General features: G+C 42.0%; 1 protein-coding gene across 3 annotated transcripts; it reads right to left on the reverse strand.

The window, feature by feature from the left end:
• Positions 1 to 2,798: 2,798 nt before the first annotated feature.
• LOC306943958 (uncharacterized protein) lies at positions 2,799 to 5,611 on the reverse strand (the record flags this gene model as incomplete). 3 transcript variants are annotated; one of them, XR_013792472.1, is made up of 7 exons in its annotated part: positions 5,458 to 5,611; positions 4,169 to 4,275; positions 3,969 to 4,075; positions 3,710 to 3,845; positions 3,406 to 3,595; positions 3,253 to 3,320; positions 2,799 to 2,935 (listed from the first exon to the last, which is right to left on the reverse strand). XR_013792472.1 is itself a non-coding variant. In XM_079530527.1 (5 exons), exons 2-5 carry the CDS (start codon positions 4,266 to 4,268, stop codon positions 3,405 to 3,407), a joined length of 540 nt encoding a protein of 179 aa, XP_079386653.1. In that variant the 5' UTR covers positions 4,269 to 4,275; positions 5,458 to 5,611. The 3 variants fall into 3 exon arrangements, 1 of the variants encoding a protein (XP_079386653.1); XR_013792473.1 differs by having other exon boundaries at positions 3,704 to 3,845; XM_079530527.1 differs by lacking the exons at positions 2,799 to 2,935; positions 3,253 to 3,320 and having other exon boundaries at positions 3,405 to 3,595; positions 3,704 to 3,845.
• Between the last annotated feature and the right edge of the window lie 8,732 nt (positions 5,612 to 14,343).

A 14,343-nucleotide genomic window follows, 5' to 3' on the forward strand; every position in this document is an offset into this window, starting at 1 on the left:
ACCTACATAGCAAACAAAAAACTACTTGATACTTTTAAAACAACAACTAGTACTATAATACTAATAAAGAAATGTTGAACCTTGAGCCTAGAGAACATCAACACACATGGGATGGCCAAACTGAAGGCCAGCTACCAGTTGAATTAGACCGTCCATTATTGGGATTGTATTGATTAATTTTGTTTTGCCAAAGGCTGATTCGGTCTGGCTTATTAGCCAGGCTAGTAACATTAACCCTGGCATCTATGTTGGGGAGTCTGGAGCTCTCTGGTGGAGCTGTTGCCCCCGCGACCCGACTACGGATAAGCGGTTGAAGATGGATGGATGGATGGATCTATGTTGGGCACACCCAAAAAAAAAATTCTTAATACCAGTCAGATAAGTAGAACTATGAAGAACCAGAACTATGAAGGCCATAATAGAGGGTATGCGCATGCATAAAGTGAATGGCAAATTGAGTGGCAAAGTGAGTTTAATGTCATTTAACGTAATTGAATGCAATCAGATTTTGACTTTTCTGTTTGGATGTATGGGCTGTCAATGTCAGAAAGTCGTTTTTTGCCACTCAGTAGGAGTTCCCGCATAACTTCCGGGTATGATGATGTCACGCGCATATACTCTATTGTAGTTTATTAGCTGCACTGGTGTATGTACAAGTATGTACTAAGTACTAACTTAAGTACACTTGAGGTATTTTTGAATATTTAACATTTTCAAGACTGTTCTACTCCATTAGCTACGATGATTAGCCATGATCTCTGAAGCAAATACTTTGCAGATTTAGATGAATACAAAATGTGCATTAACTCAAGCCCTATGTGATGCCATCCATAAAAAAACAAAATACATACCGTATTTGATTTTATATCTACATTTATGTAACAAACGACAGTGATACAAAACCTGCAATGTGGTCATTTTGGGGATAAACAAGAAGTCTAAAGCCCTATTTGTCCGCATGCTCAAATCATTTAAACTTTACAAGCTTATAAGTCTACTATAAGTAGCAGGTATGTTTTTACCTAGTTCTACATTGTGGTCTTTTTCCACAACTGGCTATTATTAGGAGGCAGGATAGAACTATTAATGTAGCGTTCAAGTTTTGCATTTACAGATAAGGTGCCACCAGGAAAAAAGACAAGTTGAAGTTGGGCATTGGAGAGTGGAGACCTGGCCAAGAACAATGGCATGGATGGATGGTATTCAGTCAAACATGCTTGTGTGAATTCAAATCATTCTCACAACGTGACTGTGATTAACTCAAATGTGAATGAAAGTCATTAACACATGAAAGGTCTGGGTAGGCTTGGTGTTGGGTCTTTCCATCAACAAGCTGCAAGTGAGCATGGAACATGCATCATATTTTTTTGGTGGGTGAAGCTTTTAGTTTCGTCTTAACGAAAATTTAAAAAAAAATCTGAGCTGCAATCAACATGCAATGATTTGTAATAGGTTTAACCTCTTTCAATCAGCTCCACAGCTCCACCCTGTGGGGGGGAGGGGAGGCATTGTTCCATTGTGTTGAACTCAGCAAGATGCTTCACCCCAAATGCAGCAGACAATGCGGTCCCACTCCCAGCTTAGATATTTTAGATATTCACAGCCCTGGAATATAGAACTAACAATTTGCCATCCCTGTAGGAAGCTCTGAAACATGTCACCCCCCACTCCGCTAAGTGTTTTAGTGTACATTTTACCAACACTATCAGTCTATGAGTGGATTCTCAAACTCAGGTGGGGGTTGGGTTTTTTGTGTGTGGGGGGGGGGGGGGGGGTTTACAAGTTCTTTATGAAGGTGCTGTAAGTTCACCTGTTTTTGTAAACCTGCACTCCCTGGATGCCAGAGCAGAAACTTTGCTCCGAATTTTCAGATCGGCCTGCACCACCAAGAGGCCAATCTCTGCAAACATTTATATTACTCCTAACCCATCAAAGCATGCAAGCAATGTTTATCCCCAAAATGACCACTTGCAGGTTGTGTAGCAATGTGTCATTATCTCTGTAGTCATGTGATCAACAAGTCAACATGGATGTCAGATTTCATATGCCATTCTGATTGGCATCTATTCTAAAGTTTGCAGTGGCTCATTTGGGAAGAAATAAAAAGTCTCCCAATATAGTCATGTGTGACTATACATAAATATTAAAGCTACGTCTGTCTAACCTTCCTCCCTTACATCCTCAGAACACAAATATAGAAGGCTTTGAGCTCTGAAGGCACTCTGTATTGAATAGTGAGAAGAAAAAAAACCTGGCATAACACACAACTGTGTGCAACTCCGAGCCCACTGACATGACTCCACAGAAACACAGCACAATCAGTCATGATCTAAATTCACAATATTCTTAGTAATATAATTAGGGCTGTACCGATGAGACATTTGGCCAATATAATTGCCGCTATGGCCGATAACTGATATCAAACTGATATTGATATGACCTCAACCTGAAATTGTCCATTATGAAAAAAGGCTTAAACACCAAATTTGGGGGGGAAAAAATGCAAGCTTTAGCCAAATAAGGAGGCACTGTTCATAAACTGCTTGAATGTATAATTTGTTAAAAAACGAACTTGTTGACTTTTGAAAGCTTCCTCAGAAAACACTGATAAGGCCTTGTGATGAAGGCTGCAAATTCTCTCAACTATACAATATAACATCTGTTAAAACAGATATTGATAGAATATTTTGAGCGATTAGATACCAAATATTGCATTTTAAGGCCAATATTGATGTGATGACCGGTTAATTGCCCAACCCTAAATATAATGTGTAGAAGTAATACATAACTACAATAAATAAAGTAAAAAAAACGATTTATTGGTCAAGAATTTCCACAAAAACAATATTGTATACAAAGCAGCCTAAGTCACATCTTTTAAATACAGCCGGCCATGGGATGATCTTGAAATTCAGGGAGATTTTGTCGTTTGCAGCTGAGGACAAGAAGTGGGCACACAGGTAAAGACACTGTAGTTCAGACAAGTTCAAGAGTTTTGACATCCTATTCATCCCAAAATATACACACAAAATGGATTGAGACTACAAATTGTCTCAGCTCCACACCATTTAAGTCCACCTAGTACACGTTCACAACATGAAACATTTGACATGCTGTGAACTTCTAGATCTGTTTACTATAAACCCAAAATAGGGATGTCAGGCGTGGTTGCAACAACCTGGTTCAATAATTTGCCCAGGGAGAGGTTTGGAAAAAGGGGGACCTGAGCCCATTCACACTACACACACTTACCATAGCAGTCATATCCGTCGCTGTAGGATCCTCCCGAAGAATGACCCCATAAACACCACGACCCCTAGCTGTAAAGACACAATCATTAAAACCATGCGGGATGAAAGCAGGCAGTCAATTCAAATTATTCCTACATATAAGGCATCAGCTTACTAATTATCCCTGCCGCCGCCACTCCTGTATCCACCACCGCCGCCGTAGCTTCTGTCTCCGCCGCCGCCGCCGCCACCACCACCGTAGCTTCTGTCTCCGCCGCCGCCATAACCTCTGTCTCCGCCGCCACCGCCATAGCTTCTGTCTCCGCCACCGCCGTAGCTCCTGTCACCTCCGTATCCTCCACCACCTACACAAATTAGGCGAGAGAATACACTTAACATGCCATCGATCAAGAATAAATGTGCCATAGATGGGAATGCCCAATTAAAAAAAATAGGTAAACAAAGAAACAAACACCCACCTCTTCCACCACCTCCATATCCTCCTCCTCCTCCCCTTGAGCCTCTGTAACCACCGCCGCCACCACCACCACCACCACGACCTCCGGAACGTCCATTCCCAGCCTCATCGACACGGATCGTCCTGCCATCCAGACTCTGTAATGACATCAAAACAATATAACATTTAGCCATTGACACTTGGCTTGCTGGAAGCCATGTTGTAAGGCACAACATCCTACGGTACCAAAACACATCTGTGACAATATATCATCAACTCACCTTTCCATTCATTCCTTCCAATGCATCCTTGGCATCATCGGCACTGTCATACTTCACAAAGCCGAATCCACGAGACCTACCCGTCTCTTGGTCTCTGATGACATCAACTGTAGACCAAACAAAATGCATTGAAGATTAAAATCCTGAGCGTGAATCAATTTGTAGTTTCAACTTTCCCATATGGATTGAAAGTTGTTTACCTTTGGCAATGTTTCCGTATTTGGCGAACGCTTCCGCCAAGGAGTCCTCTGTGGTGTCGAAGCTCAGCCCACCGATAAACAGCTTACCCTCGTCCGACATGTTTTGTCTGAAGAGAATAAAAAAAATATATACAGTGTCATTTCATTGATAATGCTGCCAGTTTGAAGACGATCCTGATGACTCAAATACTAAAGAAACTAGATGGTTCATTATGCATCGATTTTCCCAGGGAATCCCCATGGCAAATATGCAATAATGACACATGGAACCAAGAACAGGTTCCATGTGTACATGCTTACACAGGATTTTATGATGGGGTCGCAGAAATAATCATGGCCTGAATTTAAAAGTTTTAACATAATACAAAATGAAAATGTATAAGTTTCATAAACTAAACAAATAGAACGGTGTGTAATACCGTTAACTGCGCTCGCTTCAATAGACGCATTCAAACGCTGCATAAAACGCCCGATTTGTGACTAGTCGTACAGCGTGTTGCGCGCAGAACAAAGCAGATCTCCAAGACTATGCGTCGCATCGTCGACGCCACGTTGTAGGCTTGTAGTAGCATCAAGCTTCATTAGCAAATGGGCGTGTACTTTGAGAACAAAGTCTGTGACGGACTGGCATTTTATTGGACTGGTCCATTGTCATGGTCCCCGCTCCCGTTGCCCTTTATTTCCCGTCCCAATCACGTGAATAAAAATCGCGGGAGCCGGATGGGGGTGGGGGCCCCAATTCCTCGGGAATCCCGTGACCAACGGGAATCACGGGGGAAAAAAAGTCATCTTCTAATGAAAGAATAGCCCAAAACAAACCACGTAATTAAAAGCCATATGTCGGATGTTTGAAGATATAGCATATCTACAAGCTCACAACGCGTTTGCTAATGTGACGCGGTGAGCTTCTGGGTTGGCTTTCAATATAAATATAATTGAGGGGAGAAAAAAAAATGGGGGAAAAAAAATCGGTAACACAGGACGATGCGCCATTTTACACCACGTTGCCGTTTCAGTAACATTGAACACCAAATCATTCTAGGGGTGGGGGTTCGTGGACAAATGGATGTTAATTTGAAGGAGTCCTTGGCATGGAAATGTTCGAGAACCACTGGTTTAACCAACATTTGTAAGCAAGTCCAAAATCCAAATAAGCAACAACACTTTAGAAACAAGCCACCCCCAAAAAAACCTACCAATAATCACAGAAACACGAGCCAATCAATGTGGCCTCTAATAAGCAAAAATGTCAATACTGCATTACGTTTCAAGAAAGCATGAATAATTACCTTTTAGTTCGTTTTCGCAAGAGACTGCGATGATAAACGTCTCGCTGCTGGCTCGAGTGAGAGGGAACTGGGAGGAATGGAAGTGCGTGCTCTGCTTTTGTTTGAGCGCGACGCGTTTGGTGTAGAAAGAGCCAGTTCCCGTTCTTTCATTTCAACGAATCAGAATAAGGTATGGGCGTATCGTAGAGTGTATGGCTTTATATTCCAATCAGATTGCCATACGTCTCAGTGGGCGGGGCTAATGCTGTGCATTTCACTGCGGCCTGTTTAAATATGTATTTATTCGGAAGGCTCAGCATCACCACCAGAGGCCCAGAGCCCAGAGTCATGGAGTAAGACACTAAAGACAGAGTTACGAAAACTCCGTTCACTTCATGGGGCCAGTCCAATGGCGGCGCCGGCTCTCCTACATAGAATTCTATTGAGAATGGGGACATCAAATAGGGACAAGTCCTGGACCGGAAGTAGGCAGAAATGCATTTGACTCAGGCAACAGCCCAGCTTTAATGATCTCAAATCCCTTTATTTTAGATTGTTTTGTAGTAATCGTACAACATAAACATTACAGAGACTTTAGTTGTTACTGTACAATACTTTAAAACAGTTGGCATGTTGCACACATGCCTAAAATTGCTCTTATTTGCGCCGCCCTCGTTGAAAACAATGTATTTCAAACTCCAGCTTGTCCCCCTTTCAGGCCGCATGAACAGCGCTCGAGCGCTCGGTTTCTGCCCCCTCAATATCGTAACTCGTCTATTAGACGGCCCTGAGGCTACATACTAATTCCTACACGGGTTGTGTTTATAAACACGCCCCCGGGCAAGTTACAAATATTTGACGATGGGATTCTCAGATTGCATTTACTGAGGTTAGCCTAGCCTAGGGTTAGGTTTAGGCTGTCAATCACAGCGCGTCGACTGCACAACCCCTGTAGGCTTTGGTATGTCGCGGCTCTGAGCATCACTGGCAGCCGGCAGGCTTTTTTGTTTTACCCGTTTAACTTTATTTGCAAATAATATGGAGTAGGCTTGCATTTTATTTCTCAAACGCTCCATGTCAACATACAATGTACAAATACAGTATGGACAATGAATGACACATTTTTAAACGAGTCGATAGGCTAGTATTTTGTTGGTTTTTCTCTCAAAAGTAAAATGATGATGATAATCTGGGTACAGACTTTTAAAGGATCAGGCCCATTGCTAGGATGAAGTGACTGAGACACAGGCAGTTGATTGATTGATTGATTTCCCATATATATAAATATTCACTACCTTACATTTCCTTTTGTTATTGAACCATTTAAAAAAGCTTGTGAAACTGCATTTTATTAGCATTTTATCAGATTCAATATTCTTAATGGCTCACCCCTGACCTAATTGTAGCATATTAGGCCAAGGATAGAAGCGCATGGATATATCAAACTCTGCTTAGAATTTTGCATTTGTTGTTGGCATTTTCAGATGAATTTTCAATTCAGATGAATTGAAAATGGAGGACCCTGATGTAAGCAAGTCTTATTTTTCTGGTGTCATCCTCGTAGCAGTTTTTAATTGTATTGACCTGTATTCCGTTGAACTGTACCTATTCTACACTTAAGTACAAACTGTGAATATCATTTTCAATCAATCAATCTACTATGAGAATGAGTCCAGCCATGGCACGGTTATCAATATTTATTGGAGCTAAACACATCCAAAACAAAGGATATGAGTATAGTTCAGTGGTTCTTGTCTGCGGACCCCCATCTGAAAATATGTTGTGCTAGGGAAGAGATTTGTGCTGTAAAAATCTTTCACAATCATTCAAAATAGAGGCTTTGGAAACAGCAGATCTACAAGCTCACAACGCGTTTGCAGTGCATGTGACATGTTCTAATCTAATATCAGCTTTTTTGAATAGCTGAAGTAGTATTAAAGTTGTTAAACTGTTCCTCAGTTTGCTGGGGACCCCCTGGAACGCCCCAAAGTAACCATCTAGTTCTCAATGTGGGGTCCAGGGGGCTCTGGACCCCACATTGAGAACCAGTGGCATAGATTTCAGATCTCAGACTGTATGATCTTTAACCACTTAACGGTTAAGTCTTAACCCTTAGCCGATCTATAGGCTATAGCACATAACACGTCGCAACCCGACACATGTTGTGAGCATGTACAAAATGACCTTCAGGAACAAGAATGTGAGGAAGTGCAAGGAACAACATGCAGTGTTTGTTTTGTCTCACAAAACTATGTCCAGCTTTTATTCTGATCAAACTTATCGGAGTCTTATTTAATCAATCTTGTGTCATAGTTTAGTAACATGTCTCTGCAAAAGAACATTTCTCTAAACCAATTTGACGAGTGGCCTGGTAAACTCATCTTCAGGCCTATACATATGATTACAAAAATACTTTTGTGTTTGCTGTGTGTTACTGTTTTTATCAAGGCTTGATACTTTCAAAACAACAAATCTATTCTAGCATCAGTAGGCCTACTACTAATGACGAAATGTTGAACCTTGAGCCTAGAGAACATCAACACACAGGGGATGCCAACAAAGTGATGACCAGCTAACAGTTGGAGTTGAACTACTAGACCCTTGGGATTGTTCTTTTTGGGCAAACATTTTAAATGTATACCCCCCCATATTATTAGTTAGTGTGGTTGCCTATGGGCAACCATACTATTGTTTCCCTTACCTTTTATTTCTTTCTTTCTTTTCATTTTATTCTGTATAAACTTTATTTTGCAGTGCTACTCCTCCCACAGTTTTTGCCGAACATACTCGAGCCATATGTCAAATCGACCGGCTTCATCGGGAATCGTGTGCTTGTTGATTGATAGGAGAAATGTTGTATAGTTTAATTGATATGAATTAATTAGTGAATTAATTTCCCCCATTCACTTGAATGGGAAAATGGGAAAACTCACATTCAACTATTTGTTTCTCTGAGACCGTAAGGGCTGTAGTTACAACACTTGGGGAGGAGATTCATAATAATTACAAGAATTAATTAACATAAAATTATATCGGTCGGCCTCATGGTGGCGCTATAACAGCCCACTTTACGTTTTGCCTTCTAACTCTTGACCCGTAGGTCATAAAAACAAATTTATTTTTTCCCTGGATTCCTTGGGTCATGACGCATCTCCCCATATAGGCCACGCCCCTTTGCGTCAGGATAGATTTTCCGCCATTTTGAATTTTGTTCAAAACACACTTTTGGATCCTCCACCTACAGATTTTGTCCAAATCTCACAAAAATCGGTACACATGATCTCCGGACCTATCCGATTAAAACAGCACAGTCAGAATTTTGATCTTCCGTATCGTTCGTCCGTAATCGTCTTCCGAAGTTAGTAGGAGGGGCCTATTTTACAAAAAATGCCACAATTCACGCACGGAATGTACGATCCATCCCAAATCCAAATCACATGTCAAGGGTGGCATAATCAACGCAGAGCCAAAAGCAATTCCATTTTCATCCATAGGGGGCGCTACAATTGCAAAAACAATTACCCGTTTATTGCAAAAACATGATTTCAGGGGGGAAAAAACACTCTGAATTACTTACACATGATCACAAGGGTGACTTGACGTTGTCATTGGCTAGCAAAATTACTGGGAGGGGCCTATATCAGCGAGTGAGGCAACCACACTTTGCAATTTCCCAGAATTGCCTCTTTCTAGTTATAATAATAATGCAAAGAAAAAAAGCTAAAAGCTGTTAAAAAGCTAAAAAGCTGCCATCAATGTGTATTTGTGTAATGATTTGCTTCGGTTTAACCTCATTCACTCAGACATTCAGATCCACAGCTCCACCGTGTGGGGGGAGGGGAGGCATTGTTCCATTGTGTTGAACTCAGCAAGATGCTTCACCAAAACCAGCAGATAAGACAATGAGAACTTCATGCATGAGACACAGCCCTGGACGGACTATAGTAGAACTGCGAGAGTCGACAAGAAAGTATATATATTTTGCGCCAAGGTGTGAATCATTTTTCACCCCCGGCCTCCACCCACACACACACACACACACACACACACACACACACACACACACACACACTTCAATGAAGTGTTAACACTTAATCAACATCAGAGGCTTCACAGTGGAGGTGGCCTCAGCATTTTGTGGGTTCAGACTACTATCTTTAAATTCTCTGTGTGTGTGTGTGTGTGTATGTGTGTGTGTGTGTGTGTGTGTGTGTGTGTGTGTGTGTGTGTGTGTGTGTGTGTGTGTGTGTGTGTGTGTGTGTGTGTGTGTGTGTGTGTGTGTGTGTGTGTGTGTGTGTGTGTGTGTGTCTCTGTCTCTCTCTCTCTCTCTCTGGTACTTAAAATTAATCTCTACCACCAGATGCTATTCATATCTTTAGTCCTGTTTGTCTTGTTTTATTGCTCACTATCCATGGGGCTGACCTACATGCATTTAACTGCATTTTAGAAATACAACTTTTTTTTTAACTGTATGTGACGAATAAAGATCGATAGAACCACTGCCCTAAGCTGCCTGCCATGCCTGTCAAGCCCCCTGTATGCAACTATGTATGGCAACCATTTAAGAGATGTGTTGCCAAGGCAAGTCAAAGCAATTTGATGTGTATCTCACTTTTTAACATCAGGCAAAGATCAGCTCAACATCAGGCATTATAAAATTACATTAGGATGCAATTAAACAGGTAGCCTAAGCCTATACAAGTAAAAAACAAAAACAATTACAGTGCAGAAGAAAGAACCCAATCGCAGCGGCAAACAATAGTCTTTAGTTGTGATTTAAAATAAATAAGAGTGGAAGCAGACCTGCAGTTTTCTGGGAGTTTGTTCCAGATTAGCCACGGATACATGCATTTTCCCTTCAAAAGATAGGCCTATGTGATGTAAAAAAACGAAATGCTGGTTCCAATCCCCACGTTTATTTTTGGTATTATTTTCAGAAAGCAGACCTTTCCCAGTTGACCTGAGATCAGGATGGTTTATAATGTTTGAACTGGGGAGTGGGGACACCCCACCCTGACTCGTAGTTTCTTGGAATTGTAGGAGTTGAGGGCAGCATTGCATTTGACTCGGTTTCACAGATAAATAAACTACAAGTTCACAATTCAATTTCAATTCGCAATGCTTCACATCGTAGATTGGCTATTTTCACTGTTTTCTTTTGGCGCTTCATTAATATTTAGGTAGGCTTGTATTTGACCATTTGGCCTTTGTTTGACCATTTTTTATGGTATCATTTATTGGTTACTTTTGTCCTTAAATTATCACTTTAGAATGGTGCAGATAACCCTGTATGTTGTTTTGTTTAAGTTTGTTGAATGAGAAAACAATGTATACTAACATTAAAATGTTAGTTCAGCTTATTGGACTAAAAGCTGTAGAACTGGCCTACCGGCATGTGCACTTAAGCCTCTCCAACTGATCCAAAATGCCGCACACGTCCCAAACTCTTCTCCCTTCTGGCCCCAAAACTGTGGAATGCACTCCCTGTTGCAATCAGAACGGCAGCATCACTCCCAATCTTCCGCCGTAGTCTGAAAACCCACCTTTTCAGACTCCATCATGGCCCATAGCACTTACCCTACCCCCTTAGATAGCACTTTTTAGACTTAGATAGCATTTGAAACAGACTTATAGCATGTCATGTAGACAGCACAATAATTGCATTGTATGTAGTCATATCACTTTATAGTACATATGTATAGCATAGTATAGTATATATGTATAGTTTATATGTATAGTGTCATTATATAGATATGTTCTAGTTACGTTCTTAGCTTACGCATGTTTCATGATAAATGCATTTTATATATGTGATGTATTCCCATGCTTTTGTTCTTGTAAATCGCTCTGGATTAAGAGCGTCTGCTAAATGCCTAAATTGTAAATTGTAGTAAATATACTTGCCGTTAATATAGTCATTGCAAAGGCATTGATGGCGTGAGTCCTGTGGTGGGAGTTCTGGTCTGGTTTTGGTGAATAGTAAGTATAGGCCTAGTTCCAGTCATTTGGTGGGGGCCACTCATTAAAAATAAATGAATCCACAAAACTAGCGTAATTTCATTTGTATTGTTATACTTATTTCTAAACCCACGGTAAGGCCTTTAGGAGGGCCATTCAAGCCGCAAGTGGAGCCTGCAGCACCACCATGGCCCAGGTGGAGCCTGCAGAACCATTGCGGCTTGAGAATCCACCACTCCTGAATGAAGTGCCTGGTGCTGGGAGTCTGGTGCAACGCACAGGTTCTGGACCTGGTGAGAGCAGGAGTGGACCTGGTGAGACGTAGGAGGGGCCCGGACAGGAGTCAACCCACAGAGCCTAGTCCTTCCACGTGCCAGATTGATGCGATCCTCCCGCATTAGTCCCGGCAGAGTATAGTTCCGGAGGAACGGACTGTGTGGCCCTGGTTTTTCCCTAATGGGACTGATCGAGGGTATCTACTGGGACGTAAGTTGGGACTTCACCCCGGCTGGGTCACCTGAGTGAGGGTATGATGTTGGAAGACCCGAAACCCCGATGACCTTGGGATACATCACTGTGTCGTGGATATGTCCCAGGTGCATCCATCAGGTGTATTTTTGTTTTACCATAGGCATATTGCACTTTCGTATTAAGTATACAGTTCCTACAGCTTTAAGTTCAAAAATCTGAACTAAAGTCTAAGCAAATCATCTTCCAAAATCATTTGGGGACCCACCCCTGGGAGTCGCAACCCCCAATTTCAGAACCATGATCTGCATGGCATGGTAGACCAAGTGATCTGCTTCAGGGAGAAATAGTTTCGACTCAGTCCAATCAATGTTGTTGCGCACTCAAGGGGTGACCTCAGGCATTTGTTTGAGGAAGTTGGTGCTCTAACATTAAAACATGCACTCATGACAGATTCTGGGGTCAGTTATAACCTCTGGAAATCACTGAGTTATTTAGATGATCAACTTAGATGATCAAGTTTCTATACAAGGAAGAGATGGAAAGGATCAATGCACTGACAGAGGAATTAAGGGCAGGAGATGACCTGGATGATGGAGGAAGAGATTGAGGTTCTGAACGAAGAGATATCAACCCTTTCATGCACAATTAACTGCAGACCCTAGGAATACAACCACACCTCTGTCTGTGGATAAAGGACTTCCTGACCAACATGCCCCAAAAGGTCAGGCTAGGTCAACACACATCCTCCACTATCACCCTCAACACCGGCATCCCTCAAGGATGTGTCCTCAGCCCACTCCTCTACTCTCTTTTCACCAGTGACTGTATCTCACACCACAGTTCCAACACTCTAGTCAAGTTTGTAGAAGACACAACCATCATAGGTCTGATAACAAACAACGACGAGGTGGCATACAGAGAGGAAGTCAGTGCGCTGGCTGTATCCAAAGACAACGACCTAAACCTGAACACAACGGAGATAGTCATGGACTTCAGGAGGGAAAAGCCATGTCACAGCCAGTGGTCTGAGTATCGGAGGGGATGAGGTCGAGAGGGTCGACTCCAGTTTTAAATTTCTTGGAGTGAACATCTCAGAAGACCTGAGCTGGAGCCTTAAGACCTCATGTCTGGTCAAGAAGGCCCAGAAACGGCTCTTCTTCCTGAGGAAGCTGAAACGGAATGGACTCCCGCAGAACCTGCTCATCAACTTCCATCGCTCTACCATTGAGAGTATCCTGACCTACGCCTGCACAGCCTGGTACTCCAGCTGCACCGATGTGGAGAGGAAGGACCTATACAGCGAGTGGTCAAGACAGCGCAGTGGATCATCGGCTCTCCATTACCATGGCCGTAGGAAGATATTTACAGTAGGAGGTGCTGAATGTTCAGTAGGGGGTGTGCGCGTGTTAGCGCGCGCCGCAAAATGTGCGTGCACGCGCATCGGGCACGCACATTTTCACATGGAAAAGTGGCTTAAACTTTCCCTCTCCACACGCATGAGCAAAATAACACAGGCAATTAACCAGGATAAGGTGCCGATACTGTGATACAGCATATTTATTAGGCCTAGTAACAGAAATCTGTTCTGATTCAAATTATTATTATTTTCCCCCTGCTCCAGCACCCCTACTTCCCTCAGCCATGTCCATTACCACACCTGAGTGACATTTACTCAAGCCGTCTCCACAAGCGGGCCTTAAAGATCTCCAAGGACCCCTCACACCCTGGACATCACCTGTTCGAGACCCTTCCATCCGGAAGGCTGAAGGTCATCAAGGCCAGAACCAACAGGCTGTCCAACAGCTTTTTTCCAAAGGCTGTGAAAACACTGTTCAGTTCACATACGTGCACACACACGCGTGCACACACAAGTGCACAGTGAAAACACTGCTCAGTTCACATACGCGCACGCCCCCCCTCTTGAACGTTGATGCTAGGACATGATAAAAAATACACGTTAAATGTGTCTCTGCATTAACTATTAGGATCAGTGGATACTCTAAGAAACACTGATCTGCAATGTCTTCAACCAACCTGTCCATACAATGATGATAATGATGCAATGTTGTAGATCATACGAGGCCTATATGTTTTTTGTAAAATATAAATAAAAATAACACTTCCTTTTGATTTGATTTGACTACTGTTAAGTATACTTTTGTCTGCAGAAGACACCAGGTTACCTGATACCATTTTGCATGAATATCACACCAATTAGGATTTACTGAACCATTCAATTTAGTTTTTGACATCCTTCCTAAAACGATTTAGCAATACGATTGATTTATTTTGGTCTGATTTCTAAAGTAAACTGGACACATGATTGGAATGATGTTTAAATCAAATAAACTTCTGCCACACATCTCTTGTGGGAGTGTATGTAAAAAATAAAAGTCTTCATAAAGTTCAATTATTTGACAATTTGGCAAATGTTTGACCAGCTTTAATATAATTTGTTGATTACTTTTTATGCAGGAA

Source organism: Electrona antarctica (genome assembly GCF_951216825.1).
Source record: "Electrona antarctica genome assembly, chromosome: 19".
Classification (NCBI taxonomy): domain Eukaryota; kingdom Metazoa; phylum Chordata; class Actinopteri; order Myctophiformes; family Myctophidae; genus Electrona; species Electrona antarctica.